Here is a 14,114-nt window from a genome sequence, read left to right as displayed (position 1 = left end):
AACATATGAAATCGTTCAGCTGATGTTTGGTATTTCAGAAACAGAAGTTTTATAATGCGGTAGATCATATGGGCTCCTCAAGAAAACAATAGGCCCAAGCAGCAGCCCACATTTTATGAGGGCTGTTTAATACGTTGCATTTATGATGTCACTGTCATGTGCATTTGCAGTTTCTCTACAAGCCTGACTGGAATTATGTGAATTCTAGGATCAGGACAATTCCCTGTGCCACAGGCCTACAAACTGGACTGAACAAAAGTAGCATCACGTGTCATCAAATTGATTCAACATTTCAAAATAAATCCCCTTATATCATTCAGAGCAGCCAGGGCAGATTTATTTTTACAGTTCTTCTATATTGGCTCAAATGTGTATATGTACTATATAGTATGTACTACCCTTCTCTGGGAAGCACATTGTGGCTCCTCTGTGTAGGAAATGTATAAAAAGAAAGATGATTTGATTTATATCGAACCAGTCTTTTTTGTCAACGTTTTAAAAGCCTCGACCAAAGTTGGCCGCGTTCCATCGGACATTTTTTTCCAAGCGACGTGTTTATTGTCAAGTCAGAGCTGGCGGATGGAAAACCCGGCTACTGTAGAGAGATGAAAGCTCGGAGGCAGGATGTCCAGTCTCATCCTCAGCTATCACCTACCAGGTCCTGTCAGTGGGTCTCTACAGGGAGGGACGGGAGGGGGGGGGAGGGGAAGGAAGGAGGAATTTGAATAAGAGATGAGAACGAAGAAGACCACTCTGGGGAAGGAGGGCCCATCTCTCATCCTCCTCTTTCTCTGCTCTCTCTGAGAGTGATGGGATTCACAGGCCTCAAGTCTCTCTCATGGGAGTTTTTTTTTGTGTGGGTGCGTGTGTTTGTGTGTGTGCGTGCGTGCGTGTGTGCGTGCAGTAGCATTTCTGGGTCAGCGATTTTCTGGGAGGAAGAACAGGCCTCCTGGGCCCTTAGTGTGTTCCTCAAAAGAGTTGGGCTTCTGTCTCACACAAACACACATACACACACACACACGTACATTATACTGTAAAAGGGTGTGTCAGAGCCGAGATTAATTTTTTATCTGATATATCTGTAATACAGACGGATGGATGTGTCTGAACATCACTTCTGACCCTATCTACAAGAAAGGGCAGACTCAGAGGAATGAGGTCAGTCTTGTAGCAACTTGGAGTGAGAAAGGAGGACATTATATAGTAGCCGACACACACACACACAGCACTGAAAGAGGTGTACAGTAGCAGCAGTCATTAATAATCTCTGACACATCAGACTAGTGATATTCTACCTGGATGAAAGACTGTGTGTGTGTGTGATTGTGTGTGTGTGTGTGTGTGTGTATTCTGTTATTCCCCCAGCTCTGGTCCTTTGTCTATGGCCTTTCACCATGCTGTAGATCTTCTTCGGTGTCTGGCCCCTCTGTTCAATTTCAGCCTTTCTCATCCATGACAGGCCCATTAATCACCCATCTCCGTGTCCATCACAGCTGTCCCAGTCCTCTTTAGCAGTGTTTCTCCAGGCCTGCTGTCTGGGAAGTAGCTATCTCAACCCCCCCCACCCCCACCCCCCCAAACACACTCATCCTGAGGTACAACGTCTACTAGTCGCTGGCAAGGACCTGCTAACAAGGTGAACACACTACTTTCCGACCTTTCCTTTGTCTGTAACGGCCACTCACACACAGTGTGCTGCCTCTTAGTCCCACTCAGACAGGACAAAGAAGCCTGGCTGCTCTAATGGAGGCGGGGGGGGGGAGACGGGGACGGAGACAGACAGAGAGGGAAACGCTACACCCGTCCAGACTGAAGTAGCTGCCTTTGTAAGGAGCGTAAGCGTATACTCAACCTGAAGCACCCACTCACCTCGGGAAAGAGAGAGGAAGGAGACAGAGAGAGGGACAAAGAAAGGAGGTGGAGAAGACGGAGAGAGAGTGCTGAAAAGGAAGGAGAGAACAAACATGGTGGACCCAGGATGGAGGGAAGGCAGGTGAAAGGAGATGGAGGGATACGCCGGGCTTTTCCAGAGTGTGAGCGCCGCAGGAAACCATATCCCAGTCGGCATCTGCTCTGGTAATTGGAAAAAGGGAGAACTCACCCACAAGCGCGCACACACACACACACACACACACACACACACACACACACACACACACACAGCCAACAATAGTGTGTCCTGTACTTTTTCTCAGTATACAGAGTAGGATGACCACAAAGCACATTACATTACAGTCATTTAGCAGACGCTTTTATCCAAAGCGACTGACGATAATTGCATTTAATGTACGTAGTCAAGTGCAACTAACAAGTGCATCTCCTTTATAAGCAAGCGACTAAGAGCATAATCTAGTGCTAAAGTCAAAGTGCAAGAACAGCTAAATACAATAGGTGCTAAGAGGAAGGGTCGAGGTAGTACTACTTGAAGAGGTGCGTTTTGAGCCTGCCGTGAAATATGGGCAGCGACTCTGATGTCCTGACGTCAGAGGGCAGTTGGTTCCACCACTGCGGGGCCAGGACAGAGAAGAGCCGTGACTGGGTCGGCACTGAGATGTGAACCCATGTACACGGGGACTTCCAGAACCTTCTGGAGCCATATGAGCAGTGAGCAGAAATCTCAAGTTGACTCACACACACATTGCCTTTTAGGGTGTCATGTGTTCTCTGGGCTATTTGAGGTTGTTGACTGAATCCTCTGCTTGTTCGATACCCCAGCGAGTGTGTAACTTGTTCCGTGTGTGTTGAGGCCTGTTCTGGCCTTATTTCTTCATATTTGGGCCCGAAATCACAGGCGCCCTACGTGAGTGAGTGAGTGAGTGAGTGTGTGTCCGTCTCCTTTTCAGGGAAGCAGGCAGGTTTGGGAAGTAGAGCAGCCGTAACAGGGTCAAGTTTTTGTGAAACAGGATCAGGTTTTTAGGTCGATCGAATGCACTGCTTTTGATTTAAAAATAGTGTGTTTGTGTGTGTGTTTTTTGTGTGTCTGTCGCTGTGCTTTTGTGTGTGTGTGTGTGTGTATGTGTGCGTGTGCGTGTGTGTGTGTGTGTGTGTGTGTGTGTTTGGAGAAGGCAGGCCTGTACTCCAGTACAAGCAAACAGGCCGGCAGGGGACAGGGCTAATAAACACAGTAGGCTAACTCTCTCTCATACACACACACATACACACACACACAAACAAACACGCAGACACAACTTCCCTGTGGTGTGTGTGAGCTAGATGGTAGTTAGTCCAAAGTCAGCAGCATCTTCCCCAGGCTTCTAATAAAACACAGATCAAAGAGAGCTGAGCTGGCCTATCATTTAATATACAGCCATGCATACTCTTGTCTGTTCTCATCCTACTCCTATGTGTGTGTGTGTGTGTGTGTGTGTGTGTGTGTGTGTGTGTGTGTGTGAGTCATCGTCTGTGTTGTCTCATTAGTTGAGGGATGATGGTGTTTGTAGAGGTCAGGTAATGATATGTTGTCCTGTAAGATTACACGTTGTTTGTCACCAGACATGATGCTTACGGTGATGGTAATGATGCAAGGACACCCCTGATGTAAACATGATGGAGGCGTGACCTCCTGTTGCCCCTGGTTACTGTTGTTTCCAGAGTGCCTCTTGCCGGAGGCCCAGGTCAACTCTCATCAGCTCTCATATCCTGTGTTGGCTAAGTGTGTGTGTGTGTGTGTGTGTGTGTGTGTGTGTGATGGGTCGTCGTGTGCGTCGTGAGTCTAGGCTTGTGATCTTGGAACAGAATAAGATTCTCAGTCCACTAAGCGTCCAGCCAGAGGTTGTATCTCATCACATCATTTGTATCCCAACGAGAGGGGAGGAGGATCATGGAGCTCCAGAGTACAGCAGCCTGAGTGTTCCGTTCAGATTTTGGTCCAAACCGGGTGATATACGTACTGTATATGTCTGTAGGGAGATTCTGAGCTGGACTGAGCAAAATGGCTTTTGTCACACACTAGCCAGATCTGTAACCAGATAACACACACACACACTCACACACACACACACACACACGTACAGTCTCTATAGCCAGTAAGTCACACAAGGATAAATCTGTCTGATAAATAGATTTCAACATTAACACACACGACCCTTCTTTGTCCCTGCTTGTCTTGAGACTGAAAGGTGTGTGTGTGCTGCAGTATGTGAGTGATGCAGTGTGTGTGTGTAAAGACCTTGCAGCTGGTTGTCTTCAGCGCTTGATACCCCCCCCACCCCCCCCCAGCCCCACAGGACAGTCCTATGTCTGGGTGAGACCGCCCCCCCGCCACTCATCTGAGCCCCTCGCTTTAATAAACGTCGTCTGGGGGAGATGAGCCAGGTTTATTTGCTCTCGGGGCTGAGTGGGTGTTTGTGTTAGACGCCGCCAGCGTAAACACAACCCGGCTGCCCGCTCCGCCCCTCCCCGCCGTTAGCGGTCAGCGTGCGTGTGCGTGCATTTTGTCTGCGTGTGTGTGTGCGCACATTCGTGTTCTTGTGTGTGCTTGTCATTGTGCTTGACATATGTTTGTGGAGGATGTATGTGTGTTTGAGAGAGAGAGAGAGCGTGCGTTGTGTGTGCGTGTGTGCGTGTGTGTGTGTGTGTGTGTGTGCGTGTGTGTGTGTGATAGAGAGAGAGAGAGAGAAAGATGTGAAAGTGAAGACCATGTTCCCAGCCTGCCAGAACTGTCACATTTCACTTTGGGGCTGGAGGGTAAGAGTTGAGGGGGGGTTCGTTTATCACACAAACATCATAGCCAGATCACTGGAATGAATCCCATCTTAATCTATACACACACACACAAACACACACACACACACACACACAGCTCCCTGCAGTATTCCCCCCTCTCCTCTGCTCCCCCTGGCAATGCTGCTTTAAACTGAGTCAGCAAACAAACATTCTATAATTCACCATAGATCTGTGTGTTTCTGTGTCCTGATAGCCTGATTGTGTGTTTGGACTGAAAACAACGCGTCTAGTTTTATCTGCAAATCACTTAATAACCCTGTTGATCCTTATGGTTACAGAACCCCCTACAGTCTCTCTCTCTCTCTCTCTCTCTCTCTCTCTCTCTCTCTCTTTCTCTCCCTCTCACACACACACACAGACACACACACACACAGGAAATTGTGTTTAGTTCCAGCAGACATGCTACATGTGGTGATGTACTGCAGCATGTATTTCATGTTCTATGTCATGTTATTATGTACTGTAGCATGTACAGTATTTTTATGTTTTAGGTCATGTTGTTATGTAGCATGTATTTCATGTTTTACGTCAGTGTTGCTCAAGCTCTGTTGGAGGAGGAGGAAAGTTTTCCAGTGTTCTGGAAAGTGTTCCAGCACCAAAGCTCTCCCTCTTCTGATGAACTATCTCTCTATTTCTCCAATCTCTCCCTTCAACCCTTCAATCTCTCCCTTTCTCTCTCTCCCTTTTTGTCTCTTCCTCTCTCTCTTCTCTCTCTCCTTTCTCTTTTCTCTCTCTCTCTCCCTCTCTGTCTCTTCCTCTCTGTATCTCTCCTCTCTCTCCCTTTCTGTCTCTTCCTCTCTGCATCTCTCCTCTCTCTTCTCTCTCTCCCTTTCTCTTCTCTCTCTCCCTTTCTCTCTCTCTCCCTCTCTTCTCTCTCTTTTTGTCTCTTCTCTCTCTTTTTGTCTCTCCTCTCATCTCACCCTCCCACTCTCTTGTCTCTCTCCCTTCTCCAGGAGATGTCTCTAGTGGCCCCAGAGTCTGCGTCGGAGCAGGCCAGAAGAGTGTTCCAGACCTTCGACCCAGAAGGTAATGAGACTGTTGAGGTCCGTAATGTGATTACTCGTGTTGAAACTCTCTCAATCCCCCCCAACCCAAAACATGTGATATCGCCGGTAACCCAGCCCTTACAAACCCCCACCATGACGTCATGCATGTTTAGGTCCACATTTAGGTCGCCTTACTCGCCTCTATCTCTCCGACACACACACACGCGCGCTCAAAAACCCTTGGCCGTGGAACAATATCCTGGCATGTTGTGTTTTCCCCCTATCCCTCCTTCCTGGAGGGGCCGGTGCCTCCGTGACCCCCCCGTCCCCTCGTGCACCTCTCCTCCTCTGAAGACCGGCTGGACGGGGGGTCCGCGCTCCTCGCATCTCTGCTGTTGTTGTTGGGTTAGACCCCCCCACACACACACACACTCTCACAGCTGAGTCAACCACCTCCTACTCCTCTCCGTGATGCGGGGGGGGGGGCGGGGGGGCATGGCTGAGAAGGGCACGGTAGCGTGACGGGGCAGAGAGAGAGGAGGAGCAGGACGGAGCCAGAGACCTGGGATTCCAGAAGGAGAGCGAGCGAGCGAGCGATGGCGAGGTGTGCGTCACGGAGAGGGAGAGAGAAAGAGCCCTCTCAGGAACATCTGCTCCCTAATCGCTTTCCTCTGCTCCAGAGTGAGCAGGAGCGAGAGAGACAGACGGGAGGGAGGGAGGGGGGGGGGGGTGGAAAGATGTGGGGGGGGGGGGGGTCACACATGAGTCACGATACTGTATTGTTGTTTGCTGCTATACTGTAATTGTAAGAGTGTGTCCTCGTCACCGAGGTACTGATATGATCACTAGTCGTAACACTCATAGTGCGCGTCTGTCAAGCAGGACTTGAAGTATACCGCTTTTTGATGCAGTAAACAACATTCCTTCATCGGCTGTTTATAAGAACAATATGCCTGTGCAGGGCTGTGTGTGTGTGTGTGTGTGTGTTGTGTGTGTGTGTGTGTGTGTGTGTGTGTGTGTGTGTGTGTGTGTGTGTGTGTGTGTGTGTGTGTGTGTGTGTGTGTGTGTGTGTGTGTGTGTGTGTGAGAGAGAGAGAGAGACAGAGTGTTTATGCCTTTGCATGTTCTATTGAGGTGAAGCTCACCAGCTGAGAGCAGTCTTGTCAGATCTGATTGCCTCCACATGAAATATGTAAACAGAACAGTCTGGCCCATTCAGACAAGAGAGAAGATAGTTTCTCTCTTGCTCTCTCTCTTTCTCTCTCGCTCCCTCTTTCTCTCTCTCTCTCTCTCGTCACCTCTATTACTCGGTCCCTGTAGAGTCTCAGACTGCTGTCTCTGTCTTCTGAGATCCACTTCTGCTGTTACTGGACATTCTGCTCCCCATATGGATATTCTTCGCACACACACACACACACACGACCTGTAGCCAGAGTTGAGTGCGGTGTAAAAGGCTTATAAATCTGGTTTAGTCACATGTACAGTCAGCACAGCTCACTATGTTATAGTAGACAGGCGCCAGACACACACACACACACACACACGCAACAACGCTCTTTGAAATGCTAAAACATGTTCCTAGTGTTCCTGTTCCCTTCATGTCCCCATCTGTCCCCGGCCATGAAAAGCCAGGCTGTGTTCTAGAACATTTCCCAGCAGGGTTGAGTAGAGTAGTTGTAGGATCGACCTGCACCAGGACAGGATATTTTTAGGGTGCATTCACGCCTAGAGAGGGTGAAAACCGAGTTTTAAGGCGGAGCGTCTTTTGATTAGATGCATCAACACATTATTTTCGAGACAGGTGAAGTTCGCTCAGAGTGAATGTGTTGTTCATATAACACTGGTATATCAACCAGAGAATAGCAACAAAAGCCAGACGCTGCCGAGGCTCCATTTTCCCACCGCAGGGCGAAGAAAACTGAGGGGTTTCCAGAAATCCAAACTTCCCGCAAAATTCGGACCAATCACGAAACAAGTTTGCCCTATCCCTGTTGTCGTGTGAACACAAATTGAGCCAAGGTCCAAGTGCAACGTTGTAACAGATTATTCCCTGAATCGGAATAAAAGCAAAGGGAGTACAGGTCTGAATGCGCCCGAGGCTCCGATCTAGAGAACGTCTAGGTGAGGTCAGGTGAAAGTGTGTGAGGTCTACATACTAAGAGGCTGTGCTCACGTGTGTGAGATTTACACAACTGTACTGAGAGGCACGGCACACTCATGTGTTAGTGTTTAAACCAGACAGGTAAGACGTGCATGTACACACACACAAGCACACACAAGCACACACACACCCACAAGCACACACATGTGGTAGCGTTTAAAAGTGGTCCTCTCAGGTAGAACCCTCCTCATGGCTGTGGAATGTAGGTCAGAGAGAGAGAGAGAGGAGGCCTGTATGTATGCATCTATATCTATGGGGGGGGTGGGGGGTTACATCTGAGAGCTGTGTGGTGGTCTGTGTGATTGTGTATGTGAGTGTGTGTGTGTACGTGCACGTGCGTGAGTGTGTGTGTGTGTGTGGGTGCACTTACATCTGAGAGCCAGTATGGTGTGTGTGTGTGTGTGTGTGTGTGTGTGTGTGTGTGTGTGTGTGTGTGTGTGTGTGTGTGTGTGTGTGCGCGCGCGTGTGTGTGTGCGCACGTGTGTGTGTGTGTGAGAGAGGGGGGAGGCTAACTCCCCAGAGCCTGGTCGTGTAAACAGTGTTTGTCCTGCATGTATGTAGGTGAAGGCCTCTCTTGACTCTCAGTGTCAGTGGGACCCCCTTTCATGTTCAGTCTGGTGTCAACAGTATCATATGAGAGCACCTGTCTCCTCTGTAGATAATGGCTTCATACCCGACTCTCTGTTGGAGGACGTGATGAAGGCCCTCGACCTCGTCTCCGAGCCCGACTAGTAAGTGGTTGTTTACTTCAGCTGTGTGTGTGTGTGTGTGTGGTGTGTGTGTGTGTGTGTGTGTGTGTGTGCGTGCGCTTGTGTGTGTACTTTTATGTTTATGATTGTGTCTGTGTGTCCATGTGTGTGTGTGTGTGTGTGTGTGTGTAGCACCTGTAAGTTCTAGTGTTCCCAGGCCTGCCTAGGCCCCAGTCAGGAGGCCTGGGCTCATGTTTCACTGCTGCTTGCCTATAAAGAACAGAGAGAGGCAAAGAACCTGCTAGAAGGAGCAAGAAGAAAGAAGGCGATAGAGAGATCGTTAAGTGCAGGAAGGAAGGGGGGGTTTAGAGCGCTGCTTCAAACGGAAGCAGGTTTCACCTCCGTACCCTAATCCCAGTAACACAGCTAGCCTTAGCGTTAGCCTAGCCCAGTAACACAGCTAGCCTTAGCTTAAGCCTAGCCCAGTAACACAGCTAGCCTTAGCGTTAGCCTAGCCCAGTAACACAGCTAGCCTTAGCGTTAGCCTAGCCCAGTAACACAGCTAGCCTTAGCTTAAGCCTAGCCCAGTAACACAGCTAGCCTTAGCTTTAGCCTAGCCCAGTAACACAGCTAGCCTTAGCGTTAGCCTAGCCCAGTAACACAGCTAGCCTTAGCTTTAGCCTAGCCCAGTAACACAGCTAGCCTTAGCTTTAGCCTAGCCCAGTAACGCCACTGGGGCTGCAGGGGTGTTAAGCTTATCTCCAGGCCCACAGCCCCAGATGGCCCTTAGATCACAACAACGCACTCACCCGCCACGGGTAGCCAGGCTCCTCCCCCGGCCTCTCAACACACACAGGCGCCCGCGGCGCCGCCAGCAGCGACAGGGGACCGAGCTGGACAGTGATCGGGATTTTCTGGAACATCTCAAGATTGCGTCTTGGTTTAGTTCCGAGAAGTTCAGCTTCAGGAGGCTGGCTGCAGCATGATGCTCAACAGATGTCATTATCTAATTTACACCTATCGAAACATTCACACACGCTCACACGCACACACACACACACACACTCACAAACGCAGGGTTATCAGTCTGTGTCTGGGTATGAAGCGCTGCTCTCTCCTTCCTGCCTTAAAAGGCAAATCTTTGTCTGCTTTTATCACGGAGGAAAAATAATAATAACACAGCTTGTACACACAGGAATGTCTGTCTGGAGCGGTATATTTAGTCCCACTCAACTATTCCTCAACACACACACACACGTCAGACCTCGTCATTCATGACGAGGTTGTCACAAAGGACTCAATGGTTTTGTTTCATCTCACTGACTTTTACACCTTTTATTACCCCCTAATAAATGTGTGCCCTCCATCTCTCTCTCTTTTTCTCCTTCCCTCTCTCCTCTCTCTCTCGCTCTCTCTCTCTCTCTCTCTCTCTCTCTCTCTCTCTCTCTCTCTCTCTCTCTCTCTCTCTCTCTTTCTCTCAGTGTGAGTCTGATGAAGACAAAGTTGGATCCAGAGGGGTTGGGAGTCATTCTTCTTGGCCCATTCCTCCTGGAGTTTTTCCCTGATCAGGTAACCAAGAGTGTGTGTGTGTGTGTGTGTGTGTGCGTGTGTGCGTGTGTGCGTGTGTGTGTGTGTGTGTGTGTGTGCGTGTGTGTGTGTGTGTGTGTGCATGCGTGGGTTGTCATGGTAAACGTTTCATCCTCTTCAGGCCACGCTCATGCATGAGGTCATCACAGATGTATTCCCTTGTCGGCTGCACACAATATGCACATAGTCATAATATAGTCCTACATAGCACAGACGCATACATACAGACTCACACATACATTACTATAAAGACATGCTCACAGAACGTACAGTACATACACCAAAACGCACGCATAGACCCACTCAATCAAGAGCCCCGTTCTGTCAAACCAAGTTTTTATTAAAGATTAGAAAAAAAAATTGCTGACAGACAAGATAAGTGTGTGTGTGGTTTGTGTTTAGATGGAGACATGTTCAGAGAAAGAAAAAGTGTGTGTGTGTGTGTGTGGGGGGGGGCTCAGACAGAGGGTCAGGGGGGCTGTAGGGGGGGGGGAGAGAGAGAGGGAGGGAAGTGTGTTAAAGTGATCAGGGCTTTAGGGACTCGCCAGAGGAATGGCCCTCGGCCGCAGAGAAATTATACTGCCATTAGCCAACTGGACACACACTCATTCACGCACACACACACACTCATACTGTACACACAGACACGCGTGGGATTAGGTTTAGGTTTAGAGTTTCACAAACACACACGTGCATTACACACATTTTCATGCACACATTTATTACACACTATTGGCATTCTGTACCTTCCAGCTAAAGAGTGGGGACCATTGGCCTCGAATGTCATTGTTCAATGGTTTTGTGAGTAGACTGTTTTGTGGGTTTTGGCTGTGGACTAAGGTTTTGGGGTTAGGCTTTCATACACGTACATGGACACACACACGCAATTAGGGTTAGGGTTTTCAACAGAGGTATGCTGGTTTGTCTTTTGGCTGGACAATGTTCTTTACTCTCCTCTCTCTCTCTCTCTCTCTCTCTCTCTCTCTCTCTCTCTCTCTCTCTCTCTCTCTCTCTCCCCCTCCCTCTCTCTCTCTCTCAGCTCTGTTTCTACCTTGACTTCCTCTGTCAGTTGGTTGCACACACACACAACTACCACCACTACTTGTTTTAACTCTGTTCTGCGTGTTTCAGGATTCAGGAATCCCAGACTCGTTTCCTGTCTATCACTACAACGGGCTAAAGCAGTCCAACCACAACGAGAGGGTAAGATACACACACACAAACACACACACACACACACACACAGCCCCGGGTCTCTCCAGAACAAACAGTAGCCATAGCTAGCACAGTGTACTGGTATATCCATTCAGTAGCTCCTGTGTGGCTTGTTGAACATGAAGAGTGAGCAAGCTAGCGTAGCTGGATGTGCTGATGACGGACTAGGGTGGATGTGTTAGCTAGCGTAGCTGGATGTGCTGATGACGGACTAGGGTGGATGTGTTAGCTAGCGTAGCTGGATGTGCTGATGACGGACTAGGGTGGATGTGTTAGCTAGCGTAGCTGGATGTGCTGATGATGGACTGGGGTGGATGTGGGCATGTCGGGGGCTGAGGAGGTTGGAAGTGAAGGTGGATCAGTCTGTCAGACTGGCACTACAGAATTTCACTTACCTACAGTACAGTAGCTAAGCTGTCAGGCGCCTAGTCTGTAAAACCCTACCCGTTTCCGAAGGGCTCCCCGTAAATGCATGAATGGCATGGCGTGCGCGCACACACACACACACACACACACACACACACACAGTCGGCATGGCGCCCATAGGTTTTTGATGGCATTTCCAGTCCCCTATTCCTGATGGGAATATCAGACCTGTTAACAGCACTGCTCACCGTCTCCTATGCTCCATGCTGTGTGTGTGTACGCTTGTGTGTGCGTGCGTGTGTGTGTGTGTACGCTTGTGTGTGCGTGCATGTGTTTGTCAACTCTGACCCCTTGAGAGGAAGTGTGTGATTGATTGAGACGAAGCCTACCAACCATCTTGACTCTCACACACAGTAGAAGGTTGAACCACTTGTAGCAGTCGCAGTTGCCATGTAGCAGTTTCCATGACGATATGTGCGGTGCATGTGCACTGTTTTTGCTCAGATGTGTGTGTGTGTGTGTGTGTGTCCTCTCAGGTGGAGTACGTGGAGGGGACAGCCCTGGTGCTGGGCTTTGAGGATCAGATGGTTCGGACAGACGACACTCCGGTCAAGCGCTGCCTGCAGACCAAGTGGCCCTACATCGAACTGCTGTGGACTACTGAGCGCTCCCCGTCACTCAACTAGCCCTGCCTGGCCGGCCCCTAGAGGTCGGCAGGTCACAGAGACTGAGACACGCACACATACACACAAGAGACAGTCTGCCACACGCACACACACACACACACACACACACATACTGATGAAACCATGTTTACTGTTTGTGCTATTGTCTGTTCCACGCGGCTTGCAAATTGACAAAGAGGATGTTTTAAGGCACGATGTAAGAAAAGCTGAGTGGAGTTTTGGCTCTCTACTCGTGTCTCTCCGCTCGCAGGGTTCTGTCCGTCCGTCAGAGAGAGACCCGGTCCGGGGAGGGCTGAGAGACCGGCCAGCAGCGTCTCCTCATGTCAGCTCATTCCCAGTGACTGGAAGTTAAACACTACTGTATGTACGACTCCAGCTGTGACTGTTATACATTGTAGCGACCAAAGCCTTTTCGCGCACACACACACACACACACACACACACACACACACACACACACACACTATCACACTCTTCCATCCACTCTGCCTGGCGTTACTAGCATAAGGGGAGTGGCCTCCAAGTGAATGACCACAGCACCAAACAGGAAGCTTCTGTTCGGTGTTGGACTCGGACGTAGACCGCCGGGCTGGTTAAGGTGAGGCGCTGTGCTGTCACAGGGCGCGCCAGAGTACTCCTGTATTTATAACCACAGCCCCACAATGTTCAGTTAATAAACTGTTTTTCTTCACACTGTTCTGGACGGAGGTCGTTCTTTATGGCGAGTGTTTTGATGGCGTGAACTTGAGAGAAACTGAGGTTCCTGTGAGCCTTGTCAAGCCCACCTCTGCTGTTCACCACTCATGGAGTGATCAAGGAATGTGTCTGTTATAGTCATTACTGACTGTGAGAGAGGGCGAGTGGGAAAATCCATGTGGTTGTCGCCATAAATATGATTATGACCTCTGCCTTTAGGCCACAGAACGTGGAACTGGGGTGCGTCTTAATGGACGACAGTAATGGAGAGAGGATATGATCTGGGACTTTCTATTAAAGTCGGAACTACCAGTGGCTCCGGAAGGACTGTACACATGCACTCCACCAACGAGTCTGAGCCTGGAGACAAACAGAATCTCCATCCAGTCTATTAACAGTAGATTGATCAGGGAAGTGGCTTTTTTGGGGGAGTGGGGGAAGGGGGGGGGGTTGGCCAGCTGATCTCTGGTCTTCTTGACAGAGCAGTTTGTTTGATGACAGAATCTTAGCCACAGCATAGCCAGCCGGCTACGGAGGAGGGAGGGCAGATTCTGACTGGACGTATCATCTGATCACAGCAGGACTGTGTGTGTGTGTGCGTGCGTGCGTGCGTATGCGCGCACATTGCAGGAAAGGGGATATCTCAGTGTTTTTACTGGATTCTAGGCACAGAGATGAGAAAACAATAACAGATGTTTGAAATGTTGAAGACGTCCTGAGCTTTTCCTTACACACACACACACGCGCCGTGAAACGAGATCATTCAGTAGGCTCTAAGATCAGAACGGGCGTCATAACAGACGGAAATAGGAGATAACAGGAGAAGAGAAATAAATGTATTACACTCCAGCTCCATCTTTTTCTGTGTGTGTGTGTGTGTGTGTGTGTGTGTGTGTGTGTGTGTGTGTGTGTGTGTGTGTGTGTGTGTGTGTGAGAGAGAGAGAGCGTGCGCGTGCATGTTTGTATAAAACGCACAAAATCTGTAGGAATAATGAATCAATCTC

At 49.3% G+C, this 14,114-nt stretch overlaps 1 protein-coding gene across 2 annotated transcripts in view; it reads left to right on the top strand.

Annotated features, from left to right (window-relative positions):
* Nucleotides 1–13,035, top strand: part of mindy3 (MINDY lysine 48 deubiquitinase 3) — a 23,039-nt gene extending 10,004 nt beyond the window's left edge. For both annotated transcript variants that reach the window (XM_084442740.1, XM_084442739.1), the window contains 5 exons: nucleotides 5,679–5,751; nucleotides 8,530–8,602; nucleotides 10,042–10,129; nucleotides 11,279–11,350; nucleotides 12,265–13,035. In XM_084442740.1, the coding sequence (XP_084298866.1) occupies nucleotides 5,679–5,751; nucleotides 8,530–8,602; nucleotides 10,042–10,129; nucleotides 11,279–11,350; nucleotides 12,265–12,414 (456 nt within the window). In that variant the 3' untranslated portion in view covers nucleotides 12,415–13,035. The remainder of the gene's footprint in view (nucleotides 1–5,678; nucleotides 5,752–8,529; nucleotides 8,603–10,041; nucleotides 10,130–11,278; nucleotides 11,351–12,264) is intronic.
* Nucleotides 13,036–14,114: the final 1,079 nt, after the last annotated feature.

This window comes from Borostomias antarcticus, assembly GCF_949987555.1.
Source record: "Borostomias antarcticus genome assembly, chromosome: 8".
Taxonomy (NCBI): domain Eukaryota; kingdom Metazoa; phylum Chordata; class Actinopteri; order Stomiiformes; family Stomiidae; genus Borostomias; species Borostomias antarcticus.
Note: the sequence above shows the minus strand (reverse complement) of the source record. Positions and strands in the feature narration are given on the sequence as shown.